Here is a 26,790-nt window from a genome sequence, read left to right on the forward strand (position 1 = left end):
TGTGTAGTAAAACGTTTAAAATGTGGATCTCAAGCTCACGTAATGTTTGTGCTAGGGCTAGGCAGAGAAGGTCTCTGCACTGAAAGTGTATTCTCTAAAATAGGTTCTCCCCGACCACAGCCCAGAACCGTCTTCTTGGCTTTAAAATAATATTCATGTCTATTTTTGAAAGTATTTTATAGCCCTGGCAAAAAACTAGGAGAGAAGAAAGGACAAGGAAAAGCAGCTTGGAATGGATAACGAGGAAGGGTAACAAATAGGAGGTGTACTTTTAGTGTTAGTAACTAGAGTTAAATATCCAGCAGTGCCACGTACTAGTGAGTCCTGCGTCAGTCTAGGCAGTTAGGTCACTGATGGCACATATCATGTATGTGTCTCTCATTTGGAGAGTTGCTCAGGTTTGCACGTGAGCATAGGAGTTAGCTTTATCTTTAAGTTAGCATACTTGCCCTTTGAGTCCTACCTAAAAATAAGACACTTTCTGTAATGGAGTTCGCTAGTGTTATTTTACTCTTGTGCCCGTCATACAACTTGTTCGTGGTATTTGAAAACAGGCCCCTTAGTGCCAAAAATGACACCTGAGTGGCTAGTTGGATTAAGTGGGGACTTGATCTTCCACAGGACAGTGCTGTTTCCAGCCTTTTCACGAGAGGGCGTCTGTGAACCTCTTTGCATGTGTTTGCTCGGCAGGGAACTCAAAGTCGGCATTCCCGTCACAGACGAGAATGGGAACCGCTTGGGCGAGTCAGCCAATGCTGCAAAACAAGCCATCACACAGGTGGTCGTCTCCAGGATTCTCATGGCAGCCCCGGGCATGGGTTAGTAGCTGTCAGTCAGCGAGGCCTGACTGTAGTCTGAGTGGCCACGGGGCAGTTTGGGCAGGGGCGTGGGGTCATCTTTCTTAGGCTTTTGCTGCACGACACCTGGCGCTGCGGGTGCCCTGTGGAGGCCAGAGGGAGCCAGCAGTGGTGGTGGGATGGTTGGGGAGACTGGCCGGGAAGCTGGCCCACCACAGCAGACCAGTGTTGGGGACAGGTGTGGACCTGGGCGGTGACAGTATGGGTTATGAGAACCTGAAGGCAAAGAATTTGATTTTCATCACTCTTAAAAAGAAACTTCGAAAAGTTCTTGAATCAGAGTAATTTCTGCTGGAGGTTGATTTGTATCAGTTGGAGACCCTTTAGAACACACACCAAGTCGGGTTGGTTAGAGCAGCTCTTAAGATGTGCACCAAGCTTCTACTCAGTTTTGTTCGCAGGGCTTGGAGTCAGCACAAGCGCCAGCCAAAATCTGCATTGTGTTTAGTTCCCCTGAGAAACTCTGGGCCCCTCCTCGGGCTTTCTAGAGCTACCCTCAGACCCAAGGCCGAGAGAAGATTCTCAGACTTACTCAGAAACCAGATGGTCTGGAAGGTCTAGTGCTGTTTATAGAAACAAGTGGAAACTCGTATGATTAATTTCATCATCTAAACTGAATGCAGAAAGCACTTGGCTATTAACCGGGCTCTCGGGGGAAGCCTACTTACTTAATCAACTGCTGTCAGGTTGTCCCGGTAGTATATTTTGTTGTCTTTAAGTTCATTTTGTCATTGTGAATCTCATCAGGGGATAAGTAGGAGTAGGCAGCAAAAGTTGAAGAAAAGGGCCTGAAGGAAAACTCTGAGGAACATGATAGTGGCATCCCAGCTAATTGGGATTATCCGATTTCGCCACCATTAATTCATTCAACAAAGGCACCCTCGTGGACCCTCATGAGACAGCAGTGTCTGCTCTGGAGGTGGGTGCACTGTGGAAACCGCAGTCCTGAAACAGGCCAAGAAGTCCCCCCGAGTCTGGCACCAACACACCGTCCCCAACCTACGAGGGGCCGCGGCGCCCTCCCCAATGTGCCTGCTGAGCCCGGATTTCCAGATTTGCCAAAATCAAGCTTGCAACTCCTGCTTCTGTCCCGTATCTGTGTTTGATTTTAGTTTTGTTCTTTCTCATTTTGAAATACAAGGTTCCCCTTTGGAGTTCAGCCAGCCCAACAGATCTTTCTATTTCTAGAGGCTTGGTTATTTTAAACATTATTTAGTCCCCAGAGGAGAAACACAATCTTTCTTTCCCAGTGAAATCTATAGAGGTAATTGCCATATTGAAGTGGTTGACGTGACAGTTTAGTCTGATGGAAATTGTGAGTAAATAATAAATGAACTACCACTCCCCGAAGTTTTATGTGCATCATTGTATCTGACCGTCCCAGCCAGTTTGATAGAATTTTCTCCGCTTTATCAATGAGGAAAACAGAAAGCTGAGGCTCAGAGAAGTTAGGTAACTTTTCTAGGGTCACTCAAGGCAGGAATCTTTTTTTCTTTTTTCTCTTTTTTCTCCCCCCACGTGGGATGGATGCCTGGGGGAGGTTGCATGTGTTTTGTTAACACAGGAGAGGAAAGTTCCTGATGTGTGTGCTGTTGCATACTTAAAGTAAAATCTAAAGTTCCCTTCAAGATTATAAAATTTTCTGGCTGGTAAAGACCATCACATTAGTTTTAAAATCTTTTTTAAATACTAAAGTATTTTAAAGAATTACTGCAAATAATTGCACTCTGCCAGCGAAAATAGCCTAAAAGTGACATAAGCGTTTTGTGAAATTGTTGAAAAAAACATAAGCTGAAAATAAATATTAAGACTTAGGTGGATCTGTCTTTACTCGCAGCCATCCCTCCATTTATCATGAACACTTTGGAGAAGAAAGCCTTCCTAAAGGTAAGCCCCGCTTCTATCTCTGCCTCAACCCTTTCGGATTTCAAACTGTGCAGAATGTTTCCTACACAGCGAGTAAAGAGTTTGAAGGCCGTTGGCACTTGGGCACTCGCGTAACTAAAAAGATGTTTCGAGGGACATTTTACTTGTGATCTCAGATATTTGAAAAAGCTTTCGTAAATGGAAGGTGGCTGCTCACTTCTCGAGAGGTCACACCCTCGGGATGAGTGAGACACTCATCCTCGTCATCACTGGGATGCCTAGCTAGGTGATAATGAAGACGTGGTGTGAATTTGGAGTGATGTGTTGATAGGTCACTGTGCCGACTACCGGAAATGGAAACGTCGTTTGGAGTAGTAGCTTTGTTGAACCCTGAATATCGCGCCCCGTGTATTTTTCTTTGGTGATCATAGCTAGTAATTCATTAGTCTCTCAGCCACCTCCCTTCAAGGTCTGAAAACATCACGGGATGAAACTGTGACCGAGGACTCTCGATGCTCCTACACTGCTGTTTGTAGCATCTGTGGTTTAAAGCAATAGTGTTCACTCATCATCTTCATTTTCCAATGCTTTAACAATTGGGATATGGTAGAATCAGGTGACTCATGTGGCTCATGCGGTTTGGAAAGTGGCTTTGTTAGATCTACCAGGAGAAAGGAGGCAGGCTCCTTGCTGAAGGAACAGGTGTCTTGTGGGGAAGACCGCAGCTGTCTTGGGGTGAATCGTTTTGGGTCTTAGAAACAGAAATGTAACATCGAAGAGACACTATAAAGCTTTGAAAAAGGACCTAGTTCGCAGGCCAAACACTTCCTGAATGGTTTCCTAATCCTAATCTCAAGATTAGGAGAATTCTAATGGGCCCCAGGAGGAAAGCTACAGTCACCGCTAAGTGAACACTTCATAAACACTTGCAATACAATTAATGTTCTTAGATAAGGAAACCAGAAAGTATGCCGTGAGGAGATAGTAACGTCGAGTGCCTCATTTGACCCATGTACCCAGGCTGTGGCCTGTCCCTGCGTCAACCCCATGTTAGGGAAAGGGGACCCTCTCTCCAGCACCTTCTCTCGTATTCTTTCTTGGGTGCTGTGGGCACATGAAAGAGTTGTATTCCCTGAGCACCCTCCCACAGCAGTCTTGCACATCAGTATGAATTGTGCAATAGCATGTCATGGTGGCCCTGTAGCCATTGAACTGTCCCCAGATACAAAACAGTTCTATATAGATATAGATATAGATACTTATCTATATCTATATCTATATCTATATCTATATCTATATCTATATCTATATCTATATCTATATGCATGTATGTATTTAAGCAGTAAAGCTATCGGTATAGACCAAAATGTCATTGTGGATTCACATAACATTTTACCTACTTCAGTAAGCTGTTATTTTAAGAATTAATGAAAAAATTTTGCCCATCTCTCCTTCTGGTGCAAAGCTTAGAGAAGATGGACTCTTAAAAGCTGCTAACGGATTAGTTTATGTACTTGAACAGTGACTGTATCCTAAAACTACCAGATTATATACACATCTGGAATTCATCAGCTTTGACATCTCAGTGCTTTTCAGAAAATCTGAAAAAAACTAATGCAGTGCTCCTTTCTCTGTCGATCCCTGCTTTACTTATGGGAAGTGATTTCGGCTTTGAAGGAAAAAGCTCTTCAGGGTGCTAGTAGTGAGTGGCCCATACAGTACATGCCTAACTTTGCAGACGTTGAATTGATGCCCTGTGTTCTTCTCTGCCGGCTCTTGCTCTGGGAAGGCATTAGAATCCCACTGTTTCTGCAAGGGCATACGTCGGCCCAGGCAGCCTTTTTGGCTCCTAAGGTCCTGGCGTGCCAACTTCAGGAGCAATGGAGGATCAAAATAAATCTAACCCCCCACTCCTGCTGAACTGAAGAAACAATCAGGTTTTTAAAGCAAGACCAGATTTCTAGGTTGGTTACAAGACCTGGAAGCTGTCATCTTATATAGTTCGTCTGACGATAAAAGTGACGCTTTCGTAAGAGACGGGTCATCAGTGTGGCTCATTCTGCCGATCGTGTCACAAGGTTATGATTGTCATGAATCTGCAGGTGGCTGTGAAAGCTGTTGGGAGGCCACCTTCAGTGACGGCATCCCCACTGCCGAAGCCCTCCCGTCCTCTTCTCTCTGTCTCTCAAAGGCCACCCAGCAGAAGAATCTCGGCAGCCTGGCTCTGGAGCAGAGGCTCCGAGTCTCGCTGCGTCCACCGCGGGTGGGACTCGATTCTGCAGAGTCTGGCTGCAGCCTGGGGGCACGTGGTGCCCTGTGGCTGCTGACGCGTATCCCGATCATGGTTAGGGATCCCAGAAATTCTCAAGGAAAGTCTGCATTGGAAGCTACGTTAATGCTGAAAAGTTGGATCACTGGAGAAAACGCATGGAAATGAGGCTGGTACATCATTCTCCCAGTTCAGTCGTGCCTTGGCACTCCTGGGGTCTCGGCATTGTTGGAAAAGTTGCTGTAGTTACTCTGAGTGACAAACACTGGACAGGGGACGTAGTTGTGCATAATGCATCATTTTCTTGTTTCGGCCTAACAGCATTTTCTACATGAAAGAAGCAGCAAATGATCCAGGCAGTTAACCCCCCATTGCCACTCTCTTTTAGGCTTTTTCACGTTAATAAATGAATACATATTTTGTTCTCCTCCCCCATCTCAGTTTGCAGTTTTTAGCTTCGCTCGATACCATGTACTTAATAATAATTTGGAGGTGTGCCACCCACACATCCTTCACGGAGAAGCCCTCTGCCTGCCCCGCTCCCCAGCCTGCCCCTCCGCCCCTCTGCCCCTCCACCCCTCCGCCCCTCACCTGGAGCTGGCAGAGGCCGCCGGTTGCAGATCCCCGGGGTGAGGTTGGGAGAGGCGGTCAGAGTAGCTCGTGGATCAGTCCCAGGGTCTCGCTAGCTACCGGGGGTCTGGTTGTGGCTGCACCCCTTCAGACCCCAGGGAAGGACGTCGCTTTGAAAAAGCAGTGGCTAAATGTTGGGCTATTCATGCACACATTCCACTCCCCGAAAGAGTGCAGGGTTGCTGTTAGGCTGAAGTCCTGCATTTTGCGCAGTAGAGAGTTCCCATGGGACTGAAGGGATAGTGTAGCTGCTACTAAAACATAGGCAGAGGTGGCTTGTGTTAATAGCCATACATTTCCATCTTCGGAGCGCTTTCATGTGCATCTTGAAAGGCAAGCTTTACCATGCTCCTTTCACAGAGGTTTCAGAGATCATTTTTCAGCAGCTCGTAACGTCCATGTGGGTGATGTCTGCCTCGCCTGGCCCCCTGATTGTTCCCACAGCTCTAGCGGCCGCATGTGCCCCTCTGTAAGGATGCACTTGCCTGGGCTTTTACCTTGGACATGACCAAACTCCTCTGCCAACATGAAACAAATTGGACATTCTTGGCTTTTTTAATGGTGAGCTTGGGGAGCATTCGGTATGACTCATCCCTCCCCCCACGCCTTATCTTTTTCCAAGTGGAGTGCTAGCTAGAAAAAAGCATCATCTGTGGGCAGGTGACTCACAGAAACCTTTGCAATAAATCAGAAAGTTCACTGCCTAAAATCTGGCACTTTGAAGAATGGTATTCTTGAAGAATAACTCCTGTGGTCTCTTTACCTTGCTGGCACTTTCATTAGGAATAAATAAAGTTACTATGGTTTAGATGAGATAATAGTTCCTCATCCCTTAGTTCTGCTTCTTCCTTATTCCTTTTAACAGAGGTAGACAGCTCTGTCTACTCAGTGTATTTTCAGGATTTTCTGTTAATTAAGTGTGAGTGTAGCATTTATTTGTTCGTTCACTCATGTATTTACTCAGCAGCCCTTTGCTGAATGCCCTGTTACAATCCAAGGAATGTGCTGGGTAATTGAGTCATAGAGACAGAGCCCTGCTCTCAACAGCCAGAAAGCACAGTGACAGGAAGAGGCACAAGGCAGTGGTTCCAACACTTGGTGATTACAGAATGCAGCACAGAGGGATTAGAAATGTCTCCCCCAAATGCAGGAGGTGGGCAGAGACTTGAATGGTGGCCAAGGATACATGGTCCACAGAAGCTCAGAGAGGACACACAGCATGGCTTATTGGGAAACTTCCAGATGGCCAGGTTGTGGGCTATGTATAGGGAATTGACTGTACCATATATAAAAATTAACTCCCCATGGTTCATAGACTCTAAACGTAAAAATCTACAACTGTAAAATTTCTGGCAAAATATAGAAGAGGCCATCTTTGAGACTGAGGGTTTGGCCAAGATTTCTTAGACACAGCAGCAAAGGCACAGTCCATAAAAGACAAATTGATAAACTGGACTTCATCAAAATGATAAAGTTCTGTTTTTTGAAAACTTTATAGTTTTGAAAAGGCAAACAGACTGGGAGAAAATCTATGCAAGCTTGTATCTGATAAAGGACTTCTATACAGAAGATATAAAGAGCCTTCAACACTCGTTCAAGAAAACAACCCAATTTAAAAAAATGAGCAAAAGGTTTGAACAGACATTTCCCCAAATATATACATATATACATATTTATACATGTATATATGTGTTTATATACATATACATGCTCGGTATCTTTAGTTACTGGGGAAATTCACGTAAAAACTACATGAGCTACCACTAAACACCTCCAGGAGTGGCTAAAGTCAAAAAGACTGACCATAGCCAATGTCGGTGGCAATGTGGAGAAACTGGAACTCTCATATCCTGCTAGTGGGAATGAAAAACAGTACAACCACTTTGGAAAATAGTTTGGTAGTTTCTTAAAAAGTGAAACAGATGTTTACCACCTGACCCAGCCATGTCACTCCTAGGTGTTTACCTCGGAGAAATGAAAGCATGTGTCTATAAAAGACGGATGTTCACAGCAGCTTTATTTTTATTTGCAATCTCCAAAAACCAGAAACAACCCAGATGGTCATCAGCAAGAGAATAGATTATCAAGTTGTGCTGTATCCATGCAATAGAATACCTAACTCAGCAAGCAAACGTAATGAACTATTGATAACGTGCAACAACCTGAATGAACCTCAAAATGATTACACAAAAGAATATATTCTGTACATAAAATGCTGGAAAATATAAACTGATACATATAGTGACAAGAGATCAGAGGTTGCCAGGGAATGGGGTGCGGGGTTTCAGAAAGAGAAATTGCCAAGGGCACAAGGCACAAGGAAAGCATTAGGTATGGAAGGATATGTTCATTATCTTGATCGTCGTGATGGCTTCTCAGCCAAATACATGTATCAAAACTTTACACATCAAATCTGTGCGTTTTACCATAAGTCAGTAAAGCTGTTGGGGAAAAGATCACGATCCTGGCGGAGGGAAGATTTTAGAGTCATATTAACTTTTTGCACATTGGCCTCATGAATATATACCTTTTAAATTGATGGGTAGTGTCTCTAATTCATTGAAACTATTATTTAAGATAGCCTCTGTTGGCACAGTTCGAGGTGTGGAAGCATATGAGGGAAGACCAAACATCCACAGCTCCCTGAGTCTCAGGCTAAGTGCTGTTTAAAAAGTGGGGATGAGTTGAGCGGACAGGCTGCTGGAGAGGAGTCAGGAGAGAGGATGACATCCAGGTTGGATGAAGTCAGAGTTCTCCAGGATCCTTGTCACTACTGAGAGCCTTTCTATGGAAACCATTGGCATGAGGCACAGTCGGCCTCTCACTTGCACACGTCCTTGGAGATTACTTGCAGCTGCTCCCTGGTTTAACAGGTTAGCCCCCTTCCCTTCAGACAAGAGTCCACTTGAAATAAGAAGGCCGCTCTCAGGGGCTCAAGTTCATCCTTCACAAAATCTCCTTGCTGAGCTTGCCTTCCTGTCACCCAGCGCAGACGTCACAAGTCTGGGCAGTGCCAGGGCGAGGATTTACATCTCCTGATGAAAATCCATCATCACTCCAAGCCAGTTGCCCAAGATACCGTGTGTCCTTTTCTTACTGTCCTTGGAGGGGTGGGTGTGTCCTCTCTTGATGACATTTCTCCCTTCCTCTCTAGTCCATGCCTCTCTCCCCCCCGCACTACCCTGCGTGATGTACCTGTTCTCCAGAGGAGTCTTCTCGGGGACGAGGGTATGCCTCTCCTGCAAGCATCTTGGGGGTCATGATTTTTTTAACAGCTTGTGTTGACTCTTCACTAAGTTGGCTGATTTCATAACGACCAGTTCACAACTTGGTTGCAGACATTTCAGTGGCCTTGTTTCTATAACCATATACCCCACCGTTCTTTATATTGTGTTTTTTGGTACCACTCCTTTTTGAAAACTAAAAAGCTAACTGCTTATTCTCTGAAAGACCAACCAACTCCTTCGTTTCCATTTAAAAAAAAAAAAGAGAAAGGCACAAGTTTTCTGTGCCAGCAATAGTTTTAACCATATTGACAGCAACTAAAAGCAAGAAAGGGAAGATGCAGGGGAGGAGGGAAATGTTGGGTTTCTGCTACGTTCCAGGCACCGTTCTAGGTGCCTTATGACCAATACCTGACATATCTTCTCTCATTCACTGTTGGGAAGCCCGCTGTGATCCTCGTTTTGCAGACGAGAAAACCAGAAGCTTGGAGCGCTTGGGCTCTGCCTGTCTTTCCCCCACTGTCAGGAGCGAACTGGCAGGGCAGAGGTTTGAGTACAGGTTAGTTTGTCTTCCAACCTTGACACCAGGCTGTATAGCCTCCCCAGCCAAGAGGTGAATTACAATTAAATGGTAATGATTTCTCCACCTGTTTAGAGCCACGCATCTCTCAGATTATATGTGCAAGAGAAAAAAATGAGAAGCCACTTGATCTCTGCATGGGCATTTACTGACAGATCAAGGAGGCTGCAAGAAGTGAGAACTAACGTGCCTGCTGCATTGTTCCCCCCACATTTCACTAATCTGGGTCTTGTAGTGTGGAGAGTTTCCTTCCCACTAATCAGGAGAAATTGTCTCGAAGAGCCTGTATAAAAAGCATTCAAAGTAATTTATTTCTCCACACAGAGGTTCCCGTGGATGAGTGCGCCTATTCAAGTTGGATTAGTTGGCTTTTGGTGAGTGGAATCACTTTTACATACTTAATTTCCTTTATGGAGGTAAATATACAGCATAAGAAAGGCAAAGCAATGGTTAGATAATGTGAGACACAGGTTTTGAAAGTGAGACCCAGAACAGATCCCGGAACTTAGGGAACTTATGGTCCCAACAATTGGATAGAAGCAAAGGGAAACCTACAACATTTGGGACTCTGTGTGATTCTTTTTTAAGTTCTGGATATTTCTCTGATTTTTTTGAAACTTATTTTGACAGTCCCTGGTGATAAAATTACACAAACAGGACGTATTTTTGGGGAGGAAATGTAATATTTGAAGGATCGTTATAAAAGTGAGACAGACAAAGGATCTGAAAGTTGCCATTGGAAAGGCTCTGACTTGTCTTTTTCTTTTCCGTTTTTCTAAGTTTGGTGTTTGCTACGCCGCTGTGTTGTGCTCTGTTTCCTCAGAAAAGGTATGTATTTGCTTTTCTTCGGAGTGATCACCAGCTTTAATCCTAAAAACCATTTGAAGACGCAGGTGCTGCTGTCCCATTTCATTTGTATGGACGTTGAGATTCACAAAGATGAATGAAGCCACGTCCCTCAAAGGACAAGACAGAGGCAGAAATCAAACACACATCTGCTTAATTTCAAAACTCTTGATCCAGCTCTACCACCACATTTGAAAATGCTTTATTCTTTTGTAAGAATCACGTTAACTCCTGGTGCAAGTGTGCTTTTAGAAAACTTTAGATATGGCTCCTGGCCGCCCAGTCCGTTAGCAAATGCAGCTGGAACACAGACGCACTAGAATTTGAGATCCGCCCCAGGGACAGCAGCTACACACACTTAGTCTCAGTGATTGGTATATTGGCTTCCCTTCTTCCTACTTGGCTTTTCGCCTCAAATGCCTTATCGTGTGCCTTCATCCCAGGCCACCCTTCAGTCCTGCTTTTGATGTAAGAACGGGACTGACGGGCATTAAATCGGCATCGGATAAATCTAGGTCTTCAGCCTCCTCCTGGTCTAACATGAAAGCACAGAGAGCAGCGTTTTGTTGTTTGGCTTTTGTCTGAGGATTACCAGGCTGCTGCTGCCTTCGTGGCACCTTCACGGGCCGACAGGCTTCAAACGTACGGTCTTTAGTGCCCTAGGCTTTCAAAGCATGATGAAGTGTTCTGGAACTAACTGTATCAGGTCCCCTCCACCTGAGAGAGAACTCCACTTTTCACCTGCTCTTTCATTTCTGTCTTTGGCTCCTACTGGTACTAAATAGGGCACTAAATCTCCAGGAGAGGGAGCCTTGTACCACTTTGATGCCTAGAGCCCTGCCCTCCCCTGGGAGAGGGCAGGACCTTTAGAACCTCTTCTCTAAGCCCAGGGCAGATGCATTTTTTTTCCATCTCCTAAGAGGGCTAATCATACCTATTTACTTGTGCAAACCCCAGAATCTCAGGGCTTAACGCAAGAAAAATTTATTTCTCTAGTATATACCAGTGTCCCAACAGTTGACCTTGTACTCGGTGACTCAGAAATAGTGTATGTCAAATGCCGAGGAGAGCACCTGATACAAAGTAAACCCTTAATAAATATAGCTTTTGTAATTGTGAGATCAAAGGATTTGAAAATCCATAAAGGAGCTCCTTACATAGACCTTGGTTTTGTTTAAGTGTTATGAGAAAAAACACTGTATTCGTTCTAACATTTGTTATGATTGATTTAAATTCTAGGTATGGACCTTCAAAGTTTTTCTGTAACTACTGGTGCCATGAGGTCACCTGTCCTTGGAGAGTACGTGGTTTCCACATTTGGGAGACCAAGGGCACTCTTTTGTGTTCCCCTATCTAAAAATGAAGCTTATCACTCTGGGTTTTTTTTGCTTCTACATTTGCTTATTTTTCTTTTTGTTTCTTGCTCATAAGTTCCATAGAATAGGATTACTCCTATTCCTTGGTTCTTTACACACTGTTCTTATTGGTCCCAGCATGACCCTATTTTATTTTGTTTACTTTAATGATACAATGAACATCCGTGCACCCACTGCCCACTCATGAATAAAAAGATCACCGGTCAGTTACATCTTTTTGTAGGTTCTTCCCTGCCTCCTCTGCAGATTTAACCATTATGCAGAACTTCATAGTTATCATACAATTGCATTTAAAATTTTTTATTTTTTATTTATTTAAAAAAAATAATTTTTTTTAATGTTTATCTTAGAGACCGAGCACAAGCAGAGGAGGGGCAGAGAGAGAGGGAGACACAGAATCCAAAGCGGGCTCCAGGCTCCGAGCTGTCAGCACAGAGCCTGACGCGGGGCCTGTGGACCCATGAACCATGAGATCATGACCTGAGCCGAAATCGGCTGCTCAACTGACTGAGCCACCCAGGCGCCCCTTAAAATTTTTTACTTTATATATATAATATATATACACACACATATATGTATTACTAATGTTTAGTTTTGCCTCTTTGGGAACTTTTTAGACAAGGGTGTCATTACTATGTATAGTCTTTTGGTGTTCGTTCTTTTTTTATTCAATGTCCTACAGCTAAGATTCCTCCGCATTATTGCATGTAGCTGAGTTCATTTACCTGACTGCTATATAATAGTCCGTTGTATAAATATGTCACAGTTACCCATTCTACTGTATAAATGAGAAGTAATAAAAACCCTCCGTATCAAAATTTGTGGGAAGCAGCAAAAACGTTGCTCTGAGAGAAATGATTGGCTTTAAATGTTTATATTAGAAAGGAAGAATGCCTGAAAATCAATGCGCTAAATGTCCAACTGAAGTTCAAAAAGGAACAAAAAGAATAAACTCCGGGGAAAGAGAAAGGAAGGAGGTAGGCCCAGAAACAAAAGGTCAAAAGTTGGTTCTTTGGAAATAGTAATGGATGGTCATCTTGTGACGCCAGTCAGAACAAATCGTGTTGTGAACGAAAAAGAGGTATAACTAGAGACCTCGCAGAGTCTAAAAAGGTAAATGAATATTATCGACATCATTACACCAGTAGATTTGGAAACAGGCACACGGGCAGGTTCCTAGAAAATGTTAACAATGCTAAAACATTAGAAAGTCTGAATTGGCATGTCACCATTAAGGAAGCAGAAGGATTATTTAAACTTCTTCCTACAAAGTAAACACAAGAACCAGGTGGTTTTACAGGTGGAGTTTACTCAGCTGCCAAGAAACATATTACTCCAGTATTTATTTATTTATTATTTATTTATAAATGTTTATTTATTTTTGCGACTGGGTGGCTCAGTTGGTTAAACGTTGACTCTTGATTTCAGCTCGGTCACAGTTCGTGAGATCGAGTCCCGGGTCAGGCTCTGCTCTGACAGCTCGGAACCTGCTTGGGACTCTCTCTCCCTCTCTCTACCTCACCAGCGCATGCTTTCTCTTTCTCTCTCTCAAAATAAAGAAATAAACATTTAAAGGTAAAAGATTAATTACATATCAAAATATTACCAGGTTTTCTGTAGTAAGTATTCTGGACAGTTTTTCTTTGTACTTTTGTATAATAAATACGCATTTATAACAAAAAAAAGCTTTAATATATATATGCATATAATACATTCAAGTACTTTTTTAAAATTCATCAAAGACTAACAGAGGTCATCTCTCAGTGGTGTGTGACTGTGAGTGATGTTTTTCTCTTGCAATTTTTAGTATTTTCTTTTTTTGTAATGTTTATTTATTTTTGAGAGAAAGAACATGAGCAGGGAAGGGGCAGAGAGAGAAGGGGGACAGAGGATCCAAAGCAGGCTCTATACTAACAGCAGCGAACCTGATTCAGGGCTCGAACTCACGAACTGAGATCGTGTCCTGAGCTGAAGTCGAATGTTCAACTGACTGAGCCACCCAGTCGCCCCCATTTTAGTGTTTTCTAAAAGTTTTGCAATAAGCATGTGTTATTATACAATGGACAAAAGCATATTAGTGCCAGTGAATTGTTAGTGTTACAAATTCCACTAAATTGGGACGCCTGGGTGGCTCAGTCCATGAAGCGTCCGACTTCAGCTCAGGTCATGACCTCATGGTTCGTGAGTTCGAGCCCTGCATCTCGCTCTGTGCTGACAGCTCAGAGCCTGGAGTCTGCTTCAGATTCTGTGTCTCCCTCTCTCTCTGCTTTTCCCCTGATCATGCTCTCTGTCTCTCAAAAATAAATAAACATTTAAAAAAATCCACTAAATACGTGTCTTTTTTATTAATGGTGAACATTAGATTGTTCTTTTTGGGCAGTGGCATATTACCACGTTTCCCAGTATCAGCAGGGTCTGGAAGTGGTGTTGCTTATTTTTCCCAGCGAAGAAGTTTGTAAGCTTTAATGATTGTTGGGTTCTTAGGGCCCCTGTGTGGCTCAGTCAGTTAGGCATCTGACTCTTGATTTTGGCTCAGGTATTGATCTCATGGTTCATGGGATCTAGCCCCACATTGGGCTCTACGCTGAAGGCATGGAGTCTTCTTGGGATTCTCTCTCTCTCTCTCTCTCTCTCTCTCTCTCTGTCTCTGTCTCTCTCTCTTTCTCTCTCTCTCTGCCCCTCCAGGACTCACTCTCTCCCTCTTTCTCTCTCAAAACATAAATAAATATTAAAAAAACTAAGAATTGTTGGGTTCTTAAGTGTATTTCTTGGATTTTTAGCAACAACTAATTGTCTAAAAGGAACTGGACACTCACTTTCAGGGCCCAGGAAGCATTTTTCAAACAGAACCCTGTTTTACAATACCAGTCATGGCGGGGTGGGGGGGTGAGGGGTGACACGGAAAGGTCCCTTCTCTGCCGTCTGCAGATTCTAGTTCCCTGCTCTGCCCATGTAATAATCCTGTCATTTCTCCGTTATCCCAGTTCCATGTCTGTGACGAGCTTGGAGGCTGAGCTGCAAGCCAAGATCCGAGAGACCTATCCTGAATTACGGCGCGTGTACTTTAACAAGGGATTATAAAATAGGGGAAGAAACTCTACAGCTTGTCCCGCCTACTGCAGACCTGGTGAGGAGAAGCCTGTTCAACCTGGGTTCTCCCAGTGGCAGAAACCTTTTAAAGATCCACATTAGCCTTTTAGAGTCAAGCTGCCACCTACAGCACAGCACCTGGTGTGGGCCTGGCGCCCGACACCCGTTGGCTCCCTTACATTTGAATCACGGTGTAATTTGCAAAAATACCCTTCCTGTGGCTTTTATAGTAATTGTTTTTCAAAGACAATATACCAGCCCTCCCCCAGAGTTTTAAAAAGCACTGTTAGGCATAGAGTAGATGTTCAGTATATACTCAATAAATCCTTACTGATTATCAGTGAGCGAAAAGGAAATCTGTTTGAAATACTGAATGTTTATCCTGTTCTTGTTTCAAATCACTCAGCAGTGATTTGTGAAAACAAAGCTCTGAGGCTAAGCTGGAAAAAACTGGACTCATAAACATTAAGGGAAGTTTACTTCCAGTTTGGGCAGTGGGCAACCCCAACTAAGTGACATGTCTTTTGGATTTGTAGGATTGAAAGCTCCCCCATGTACTTCCCGAAAGGCACGGTAATAGACAAGTGTCGTGAGCTGTTCCTGCCGGCCACGATTATATGCATTCACATTGCTGGGGGATTTCTTTGGTTGACTTCTAAATTTATTCTGTTTTACATTCTTACGAAGTTCATCTTACCTCGCACTTGTTGACCTTAGATTCGGTTATTTACACCAAGTAATCAAATCACAGAAATGTTACACATGTCGGATTTTGGAAGTATATTCAATACCAGTGCTGTGTGACTGGGTTGGATATGGTTCGTTTGATTCTTTAGAAGTGAGAGCCCAGCTCCAGCTAGCTACATGTGTTGGTCATTCATCTAGATCTCCTTGGCTTTCAGAAAGATGCAGAAATGTTGTGTATGTGAATCAGTGACTAAATGAATTTTCCTTGAATATTGTCTATTGCATTCTACCCTGTTTGAAAATAACGAATCCATGGGCCACCGTTTACATCATCTGTAGTAGCTTCACCTATTTTTAACGTAACAGGTTATGTTTCACGTCTGTAGATGTTCCAGGCATATGCTAGGTGGTTGTTCTGTTGAGTGAAGACCACTCAGTTCACTTGTAATTCAGAGACTTGTAAGTGGGGGGAAAAATGTAGAAGCTAGTTTCGACAGGTTTTTCCCGACGATGTGACCAGTCTGTATTTCCTCATAAAGAAAAAATGGTGTGCCTTGTGTCCGTGTTTCTCTTTTTCTCTGAAAGGATTATGGATCTGAAGCTTGGGGGCACCTCGAGCCTTCCTTTGTGCCACCAGAATTTTCTCTTTGAGATTTTCTGTCTTAAACCATTTGAGGCAAATTGGTTCCCCATGACATTCTGATGTATTTTGTTGCCGTAGATGCTTCTCTTTAAATAGCGGTAAGAGCCTGAAATTGAAGGCAGATCTCCATGAGGTGCTGAAAGGGTGGTTTTTAACCTAACTAAGCGCTTGACGCCAACCCCACCTGCCCCAGCTAATCTCAGAATTCTCACCGCCCCCTCCCCCATTAACTGTTAGGTCCCTTTCAGAATCCTAACCTTCATTGAGAAATCAGCTAGCAGCTGGCTTGACGCTTGATGAACTAACCAAAATTTTGTACACACCAGGAAGGTAGGACCAAAGCACTGTTGTAGAACGGATCATGAACATGGAGATGTGTCTTTTTAAACACTTACTGAGGCTTCCAACCCCTGATGCTTTTATATAGAAATATTTACTGTATCATTTAATCGTGGTTTATAAAAAGGAACAAATGAACCAAGATTGGCAATTTCGCTGATCTCTTAGAAATATCTTTTCTGGAGAAAAGTCCACATGAAGTGCAATGAGCTTATAAAGGTAAATAGTTGTTCATATTTCTAGTCACGTGATAATTATGATTGTACGTGTTAGTGACTGGCAGATCTTATTACTTCAGTATTAGCACGGTGTCTTTGCCAGTGTTGGAGTCAATGTATTATTTCCGTTCAACTGGATGAAATGTTAAATAAACTCAGAATGAAAATAAATTCTCTCTCTTATTTGTATGTAAAGGGCGATGCAGTTTTTGTGTTACAGTCGATGGTACTTTCGTTCAGACTTAACATCTGGTTACCATCAGGAACTCCTAATGAGGAAACAGTTTTCTGTGGTGCCTTTGGCAGGAAACGTTTTCCTGTTTGGGGCTACCAGTCTTCCACCTTCTTGAACACCATGTGCCCCGGGCACCCACCCTCTGCCCCCCGCCCTGTGGTGTCATTCCAGGAACGTCTGTTATGAGCACGGGGGGGTGGGGGGAGATGTCCCACTGCACATGGTTGGTGAGGTGAATTTGCTTTCATACTGTTTGTCAGCTGCTAATGTGGGACTAGCATTTTCTGTCGTTCAGAGAGAAAACCTAAGTTAACCCAAGATTGGGGAGTGCCTTATTAACAGACTTAATAAAAGATTGCGCATTGTAACCTTGTCGTTCACGTCTGTGCATCTGTTTTGCTACCATCCCTCCGTCCATCACTTAGATTAATCATACTCAAGAACGTGGGTCCAGAAGTCACAGCTGGTAGAATCTTGGTTGTACCCACGGTGGCAATCGATGTGTTTGGGCAGCTGACGTTCTCTGTGACCTTCAGTTTTCTTTGTTCGCTTTGCTTATGTGGAGAAAATAATTGAAGCTACTTCATAGAGTTGTAAACATGAGCAAGACCATCCCTGTACGGCAATTCGCATATCGCCGGGCACCTCGTAAACATTCAGTGAATGGCTGCCCGTGGTACATTTATGAGTTCTAGAGATACAGAGAATACCAGTTCCTCGGTATTAATGGTAAGATTTTAGAACCCCAGCAACCTTCCCAGAGATAACCCACAGCCTGACTACAATTCCCAGGTTAAAATGGTCAAACGGAGACACTTGGATCCGTCCTGTAAAATGTCTAACAAGGTTTTGCCTAAACGAGACCAAGGTAGGAAAAGTCTGTGCTCACAGATGAGAAAAGTGGGGCTTCCAATGGCGAAGCGCATGCCCAGGGCTGCTCCTGGTCACTAGAAAACTGCGGTGGCAGCCAAGATCAGACACCCAGACTTCCAGCCCTGTCTGAAAAAGTAAACCACTGGAATACTCAAAATTAGGTTTGTTTTTGTTTTTGTTTTTGTTTTTTTGCATATGCAGAATTTTACTGAAAGCTGAAGAAAAATAAGGTCATGTTTGTTGTGATGAATATAAGATGTCACTTAAAATGTAGATATTCAAAGTGTGGTCCATAGACCAGAATATACAAGTGTGTTAGAAATGCAAGTTCTCGGGGCACCTGGGTGGTTCGGTTAAGCGTCTGACTTCTCAGGTTATGACCCCTTGGTTCACGAGTTCAATCCCCACGTCGGGCTCTGTGCTACCAGCTCGGAGCCTGGACCCTGCTTTGGATTTTGTGCCTCCTCCCTTTCTCTCTTCCTCTCCCCCCCCCCCCCCACACACATTCTCTCTCTCTCTCTCTCTCTCTCTCTCTCTCTCTCTCTTGCTCTCGCTTTCTCAAAAATAAACATTAGGAAGGGAGGGAGAGAGGAAGGAAGGAAGGAAGGAAGGAAGGAAGGAAGGAAGGAAACTTCTCAGGTCCCACTCCAGACCTCCCAAACCAGAACCTGCAGGATAACAGGATAACCCAGGGACAGCTTGACAAGTTCTGGCTGTAGCCGAACCTCTTGGTGTTCCCGGAGATCTGAGTGTCCTTGCGTCAATTTCAGATCAACCTGCAATTTTCCATGAATTGGCATATTTTGCCCCCCACCAGATTCCAAGGAAGTTCAAGGCTCAGTGTTGACGTACTTAGGAAACCAGTATCAATAAGCTTATGAGGGCAGGGATTTCTGTTTTGTCCACTGCCATATCTCCAGCACCTAGAACAACGGTACCAGGCAAGGATCCGTGTGATCATTGGGTTCAAACTGGACTCTTTCCAGGAATCTGAAAAAGTGGCCTCCCATTTCCTTGCAGAAAAGAATCCATTTTGTGTCATCACCAGGATGTGTCAGGAGTGGAGTACGATTTTCTGGGGCTAGAGCCTGAAACAAACACCGTCCCTGGAAATTGAGAGGGGAAATGGCTGTCAGCAACCAAGCTGCAACCACTGTTACAGGAGCATTCCTTTGTCACTGAGGACATCACTGCCCCTAAAGCCTCTGGAGCAGAAAGAACACTTGGGACGATGCACATTTAACCCTCAAGGAGCCCATCATATCCCCATCTCTTTAAAGAGAAGGAGTACCTGGCCTCTTGCGTCACCGGCGACAAGTGCGCAGAGGACCAGGTTCGAACCTGCAATAAACGACCCTTGCCGCTTGGCTTTGACTTACGACTCTGGTGGTCTTTTGTGGGAGGTTTTAGAACTTTGGGCATTACATTTGGAGGTCCCACCGAGATCTCCCCCGAGCCCACCAGACTTCTGGTCAACGGGTCGTATTTGATTCCGATCGGGAACTCCAGCACACCCACCAGGAAGTTTGGCCCAGATTGAGAGCCATTTATGAAAACGGGCCCCCTCCTGAGCCGCATCACTACCGACCCGGAGATTGGGTATACGTGCAGGGAACACAAGCAAGAGACCCTCCAACCACGGTGGAAGGGACCCTATATTGTGATCCTAACCACACCCACTGCTCTCAAAGTCGATAGGATTGCTACCTGGATCCATTACACCCACGCCCGACCAGCTGATCCCTTTGCGGTTCGAGAAGACTTCGTGCTGGAAGCCAACACCGCCTGGACGGTTGACCAGAGTAAGACCCATCCTTTAAAATTGACTCTGCGTCGAAAACCTGACCCCGAAAACCAGCTGAGACCAAAGGCCTGGGTGTCCCATACCAAGACTGTTGCAGCAGCTCTGGACCCACAATAATCGGAGGAACACTCATTAGCGTGCTCCTGTTCACCTCCTACGGACTCATAAGTATTGCAGGCAACCCCCACATACCCTATACTTTAACTTGGGAGGTTTCTAATTTAAAAACCCAGAAAGTCTATAATACTATCCTGCTCTCCGCTTTACTCGGGCCTCTGGCCATTCTACTTCTCGCTCTCACGTTAGGCCTCTGCATCATAAACAAAATTATTAATTTTATCCAAGACAGGTTCAATGCTGTACAATTAATGGTCTTACGAACTCAGTACCAACCACTCGAGACATTACAAATAAAAAACTGAAGATCCAAGATTGGCTCTTTAGGCACAAGGAAAAGGGGGGAATGAAAGGAACAGCTTTGAATCCAAATGACAGCCCCGCCTTAGTTTAAAGCTAGGTTCTCTTTTCTACTTATTATGGATCTTTGATAAGAAATACAATTGCTGAGAAGTTTGTTTTGCTTGCTGTTTACTATGAGCATTGTGAGACCTTTCCTGATTGTAACCCACTGTAAAATGGGCTGTAAAACTTCCTAAATGTAGTCTGATATGTAATGGAATGAGTGATTGTATACAAACTAACCGGCATTTCTCGCTTCTGTAAACCTGCTTGCTTAGCACATTCCTCACCTACCCCCTTCCCCCTTTCTTCCTCTCGCCACAAGTAAAAACCTCCCCTGTGCTATTTGTCTCTGTCTATAAAAACGCTATACCAACCCTATTCGTGGCCTCTTGCGTCACCGGCGACGAGTGCGCAGAGGACCAGGTTTGAACCTGCAATAAACGACCCTTGCCGCTTGGCTTTGAAAAAAAAAAAAAAAAAAAAAAGAGAAGGAGTACCTGAGTGGCTCAGCCGGGTAAGCGTCCGACTCTTGATTTGGGCTCAGGTCATGAACTCGGGGTCGTGGGATCGAGCCCCATGCTCTGTGCTGACAGAATAGAGCCTGTTTGGGATTCTCTCTCCCTCTCTCTCTGCCCCTTTCCCGCTCGTGCATACATGAGCGCGTGCTCTCTCTCTCAAAATAACCTTTTTAAGAAAACAGAATTTGAGGCTCAGCAAAGTGCAGTAACTTGTCTAGTGTCACAGTGGCCCAACCACCATCTCAATCCAGGCCTGTCAAACTCAAGTAGTTCCCACTGTATTTCACAGCTTCTCCATTAATAGGAATAATTATAACGGACTTTGGAATAGCATTTTATGATATTCCAAGTGGTTGCGCCCTTTTGTGTGTGTGTGTGTGTGTGTGTGTGTGTGTGTATCACTCCTTATAATTCCCCCAAAGCTTTCATCTCCATTCAAAGGTGGGAAAACAGACTTGGAGAAGTGGGATGACTGGCCACAAACCTAAGTTGGTTCATTCAAAGAACTATGAAAGATTATTCACATTCCCATAGACATACACACACACACACACACACACACACACACAAGGTTTGTGGAACATGTAGGTCTGCGAGGTCATTTCCAGATAAAGTCCCAGATTAAAATAATCGGGAGCGACGGTTCTTAAAATGCATTCCCTGGACCAGCAGCGGCAACACTGGGAACTAGAAATGCGTGTTCTCAGGCCCTTTCCATAAGTACTGAATCAGAAACTCTGAAGGTGGGGCACAGCCAGCTTTGAACAAGCCTCCCCCGCGTGATTCTGATGCATCCAACGTTAATGAACCACCGCGGGGTTGTTAGGATGAAAGGCTGAGGTCGAATTCAGCTCCGTTCCGTGATTTGAGGCAGGCTAAGCAATCTGAACCTCAGTGTCCTCTGTAGCAAGAAAATAACACCGCTTCCCTCACGGGCTACTTGTGAGAATTCGGGGAGTGTTAATAAAGAGACAACACTAGCCGGGTGCCCGGCGCGGGGCGCACGCCCTCAGCACTTTGTAGCTAAGCTTCAAGTGCAGATCACAGGGGCTGAAAGTTTGACAACACTCTGTGGGGGATCCTGCTGAGAAACAGGCACTCCCATGACCGCCAGTGGGTGTGCAACCTGCTATGATTTCCCTGCAAGACAGTTCGCGGTATCTATGAAAACTTACAAAAGCACATGCCCTGTTTTAAGCAATTCCTCTTCTAAGAATTAATCCCACAGATGAGCACACTCAGGTTCTTGGAAGGCCCGCCTACTCCCACAGGAGCCATATGGATGCAAGGTCAGGCGGAGGTTGGAGGAAGGGGGAGGTTGAGGGGTATTTCCAGAGAAATTACTAGGCAGGAAAAAAAAGAAAGTTACTCTACCGTGGGGTAATCTAAAATATAAGAATACGTTTTCCCTTGGGAACTTTTCATTTTTTTTTTTTTTAAGGTTTCATTTATTTTTGAGAGAGCACAAGTACAGGAGGGGCAGAGAGAAGGGGACAGAAGATCTGAAACCCGTTCCTCGCTGACAGCAGCCAGCCCGATGTGATGTGAGGCTCGAACTCAGATCATGACCAGAGCCGAAGTCCGACGTTGAACCGCCTGAGCCACCCAGGTGCCCCTCCCTTGGGAACTTTTTAAAAAAATTTTCTGATTGGAATTCTTGCAAGATAGATAGATAAATGGATTAATAACAGTCCATTGTCGCTAATATAAATAAGTCGAGAAGAAAGTCAATCTCTGGATGATGGGATTATAAGTGATTTTCAAATTTTCTCCTTTATGCTCTTCTGAGTTTTCAGACTTCTGCTCCGGAATTCAGGACACATTAAATACTATTTTTTAAAACCTCTGTGTAGGATAACCCCAATTTTCTAATAATAAATGCACGGATAAGTATAAAAGACGTATTAGAAGCATATACACCAAAATGGTGAACAGTTGGTGTCTCTGGGTTTACAGGCAATCTTTGTTTTCTTTATAGTTTTCCGTGTCACATACTTTCTGGAATGCATCTGTATTCCTTTTATAAGCAGAAGAACGCCAAGTTCAGGCTGCTGAATAATGCCTTGGCTTTATCTGCCTCATAGGATCATTGCCAGTCCCAATCGGGCTCCCCTGGTTTCCGAGCTCCGGTGGGAGGGAGCTGCAGCGCTAAGAGGCGCCGCTAGGGCGCAGCATTGCCTGCGAGATCGCGCGGCTGAGGCCCCCCCCCCCCCCCCCCCCCCCCCACGCTCCCCGCAGCTGACCGCAGGTGTCCCAAGGCAAGGGACTGTGGTGGCAGGAGAACTTGCACCTCTGAATTTCCGAGGCCAACTCGGGAAGAGAGGAGAGGACGCTTTGAGAAAGACGATCTCTCCAGCTGCGGCAAGCTGGAAAGATGGCCAGGTTTGGTGTAGGACAGGCAGGGAAGGATCTATCCGTTGAAGCACCTGATGCGGGTGGGGGTGGGGCAGAACACAGAACAATGGTAGACCGACCCAGGGCGTACCCTCAGGGCCATTGGCGCTGTGACACAGGCCAGTGACACCAGGAGCATGAACCCTGAAAGCTCCGGGAGGGGAGCTGGGAATGGGGGGCGGGGACTTTAGGGAATGGTACATCATCTGACATCAGAAGGATGAGGAGGAATTACTGATGGGGAAGAGAAAGGGGAGATGAAGAAAATGGGGGCTTCTGGTTGGAGGGAACAGTCAATGGGAGGACCTGGAGAGCGGAGAAAGGGTGACTAAATACCCTGTGCAAGGGCCAGTGCTCTCAGGAAGATGCCAGCTCCTGGGTGGGGGATGGGGGGTGGGTAGAGTGGTGAGATCCCTTCAGTGCCCAGAGAAGGAGCATCATGTTCATCCTGAAAGCCTGGGCTCATTCTGAAGGGTTTTGTGCAGGGGAGAAACAGTAGTCAAATCCTAGCTCTGGCACTTGCTATTTTCATGATATGGGAAAAGCCAGTTCCCCTCTCGGAGCCTTAGTTTTCTCATCTGTAAAATGGAGACAGTAAAACCCACTCTTTGGTCTTGCAAAGCTTAAAAGAGGTAAACGCTTGGCGCGCCTGGGTGGCTAAGTTGGATAAGCCTCTGACTTCGGCTCAGGTCATGATCTCACAGTTCATGGGTTAGAGCCCCATGTTGGGCTCTGTGCTGACAGCTCAGAGCCTGGATCCTGCTTCCAATTCTGTGTGTGTGTGTCTCTCTCTCTCCCTCTCTCTCTCTCCCCCTCTCCTGCTTATACTCCTGTCTCTCTCTTTCTCAAAAATAAATAACTGTTAAAAAATTTTTTTAAAAAAAAGAGGTAAACGGAGAACCCCAAATCATGACTTTTCTTCCCTGGTCTTTTTATTTTTTCTGCAATAGCATTCGAATGGAAAAACCAGACAAACGCCATTTCCAGTATGGCCACGGTGTCAGCTTGGCAAACATTAGTAGTCCAGGGGGGTCATCCCAGCTAGCTTCCAGTGGCCAGGAAATCATTTCATCGTGTGTGATTGCAATCAAGAACACGTTCTGCCCTCTTATTCCTGTTTATAATGAAATGTATTTTAATCATGTGCAATCTCCAGGAAAGATGGTAACACAGAGAACAGTTTTTCTTTAAAAAAAAAAAAAAACATAATAAAAAGCTAAAAATAGAGGCTAAACCGGCTACTGTATTGAAATGCTAAAGGATGCAACCTCCTGGCACAGATCGAATAATAATGTTGGTTCAGAATGCAAGGGGTGGGGTGGTGCCGGGATCCCATTCCCGGGCAGAGTCCCATCAGCTGGCGCTGTCTGGGGTGGGTGCAGGTGGGGACAGATGCAGGAAGCACAGGAACACAGCAGATGTTTCCCTCTGGCCAGAAGAATGAGTGCCCATTTTGCAAGGGCAAAATCTGGACAGTGGAGGAAAAACACGAAGGAATCCCAAGCTGCAGGCAGAGGCTGACAATATAAAGTGGAGGGAGGGGGGCGCCTGGGTGGCTCAGTCGGTTTAGCGTCCGACTTCGGCTCAGGTCATGATCTCACGGTCCGTGAGTTCGAGCCCCGCATCGGGCTCTGTGCTGACCGCTCAGAGCCTGGAGCCTGCTTCAGATTCTGTGTCTCCCTCTCTCTCTGACCCTCCCCCGTTCAGGCTCTGTCTCTCTCTGTCTCAAAAATAAATAAACATTAAAAAAAAATTTTTTTTAATAAATAAATAAAGTGGAGGGAGGAAGGAGAGGCAGAGGACAGAGAAGCGTGGACCACAGCTCTAAGTCGGCGAGTTGAGAGTAGGAAAGAGAGGGTTTGGGCACAGAGAGAGGCAGCCATGGGGAGATGCATCCGTAAAAGTCAGCTGGGTATTAAGAGGGCGCCCCATCTGAGTAGAGTTTCTCACGCCCGGTTTCCAAAACCACCTGAGGAACATTCCCCAGTTCCCATGCCTCAGGTGTTATCCAAACCAATTGCATCAGTATCTGGGGTGGCCTGGGGACTGGCATTTTAGGCTCCCCAGGTCATGCCAGGGTTGAGAACCACTGTTCTGGAGATCGAGGGTACTTTCAAATATTTTTTTTAAGTTTACTTATTTTGAGAGAGAGATAGTTGAGGAGAGGCAGAGAGAGAGAGAGAGAGAGAGAATCCCAAGCAGGCTCCACACTGTCAGTGCAGAGCCCGATGCGGGACTCTAACTCACAAATCGTGAGATCATGACCTGAGCCGAGGTCAGATGCTTAACTGAGTCACCCAGGCACCCCATTACTTGCAAATAATTTAATGACTTTGGGGGTGCTCAGTGGGGCTTTTAAGGCACCGCAGTGTATGAATGTCCTCCGCTGAGCTAACGCTGCGGACGGACGTGTGTTATCCTTTAAATCCACCCAAATACCAGTGAGCCCCCATGTACAGAGATGGCTAACGTTCACCGCGCAATTATTTTGCCTTTTCACCACCTCACTGAATCTCAGGACACGCTGTGAAATAACCACTTTACAGATGCAAGTGTGACATTTCAGGCCCCGGCCCAACAGCTGCCAGCTAATACGTGGCAGAGGCAGAACTGAGCCAGTACAGCAGGTGCCCCTCATGTCCTGCCCGGGCCTGCCCTCCCCTCAGCCTGCCTGCCACCCGAAGGAGGGGACGGAGCCAGCCTCTGACCCCAAACCCCACCACTAAGACTCGGTTCGGAGCAGCCTGCGCAAAGGACCCCGGAAGAGCGTTGCATGCAAACAGTAGATGGCCCCAAGACGGCAACGTGTGGGTTGTGGACAGCACGTCTCTGAAGAGACTCTAGTAGGAATGGAGCTCGCCTTTTGAAAAAAAAAAAAAAAAAAAAATGAAGCTTCTGGAGCCCTGCAGGTGCTCAGTTCTGGGCACGCACCTGCTTCTCTGTTCATTCCCATCCCAGCAACCGCCCTGGCTCCACGTTGCTCTCCTCCCCCTCCCCCTGCCTTCCGTCGAGCCTCAACCTCTCCGGCCTAAAGAGCTCTTTAAGTTGCACGGCAAAAATAATACATGCTTAGAAGAACAGACTAAGAGAACACGGAAATGGATCAAGTGAGAGCTTCCCTCTTCTCGTTTCCCAGTCCCAACTCCCAACACTGCATCTCCGAGGGAAAGCTGCAGAATAACATGGTCTGTGTTTATCCAGACCGCGTAATGTGCGGATGCAAACATGCACGCTCAGCTGTAATGGGTGTGGTTTGGCTTTGTCTATAAAAATGAAATTTTAGAGGGCGCCTGGTTGGCTCAGGTCATGATCCCAGGGTCATGGGATTGAGCCCTGGGTCGGGCTTTGTGCTGCGTGTGGAGACTGCTTGGGATCCTCTCTCTCTCCCTCTGCCCCTCCTCTGGTCGTGCTCTCTCTTCTCTCAAAACTTAAAAATAAAAATCAAAGAAATCTTAGTATACATATTAAATTACATGCAACCTCATTCTTTCCCCTTAAAAATATACCGTGGGTATTTTTCTTACTTTTAAAATTTTTTTTCTTTCTTTAAGTAATCTCTACACCCAATATTGGGCTCAAACTCACAACCCAAAGACCAAAAAGAATCACCTGGTCTTCTGACTGAGCCAGCCAGGTGCCCCCACTATAGACATCTTTCCAGGTGACAAAGGTAGATCTTCCTCATTCTTGTTAGGAGTTTTACAGAAGTTCGAAATAATAATTCCTAGAATTTACTTACCCTTCCCCAATCAATCGACAGTGCCATTATTTCCGTGGTTTTTCTATTTTAAAAAAATGCTGTGGTGAATATTCCTGTATGTAGTTTTCTATTCCCCAAACACTGTTGTCTCTTTAAGAGAAGTTCCTAGAAGTGAGATT

General features: G+C 45.1%; 1 protein-coding gene across 3 annotated transcripts in view; it reads left to right on the forward strand.

The window, feature by feature from the left end:
• The window catches only part of SFXN1 (sideroflexin 1), a 39,825-nt gene extending 23,029 nt beyond the window's left edge, over nucleotides 1–16,796 (forward strand). For all 3 annotated transcript variants that reach the window (XM_060635063.3, XM_078446997.2, XM_060635065.3), the window contains 5 exons: nucleotides 691–818; nucleotides 2,695–2,744; nucleotides 9,751–9,800; nucleotides 10,207–10,254; nucleotides 14,633–16,796. In XM_060635063.3, coding sequence (XP_060491046.1) covers nucleotides 691–818; nucleotides 2,695–2,744; nucleotides 9,751–9,800; nucleotides 10,207–10,254; nucleotides 14,633–14,729 — 373 coding nt within the window. In that variant the 3' untranslated portion in view covers nucleotides 14,730–16,796. The remainder of the gene's footprint in view (nucleotides 1–690; nucleotides 819–2,694; nucleotides 2,745–9,750; nucleotides 9,801–10,206; nucleotides 10,255–14,632) is intronic.
• The last annotated feature ends 9,994 nt before the right edge of the window (nucleotides 16,797–26,790 follow it).

Source organism: Panthera onca, chromosome A1 (assembly GCF_046562875.1).
Source record: "Panthera onca isolate mPanOnc1 chromosome A1, mPanOnc1 haplotype 2, whole genome shotgun sequence".
NCBI classification, from domain to species: Eukaryota; Metazoa; Chordata; class Mammalia; order Carnivora; family Felidae; genus Panthera; species Panthera onca.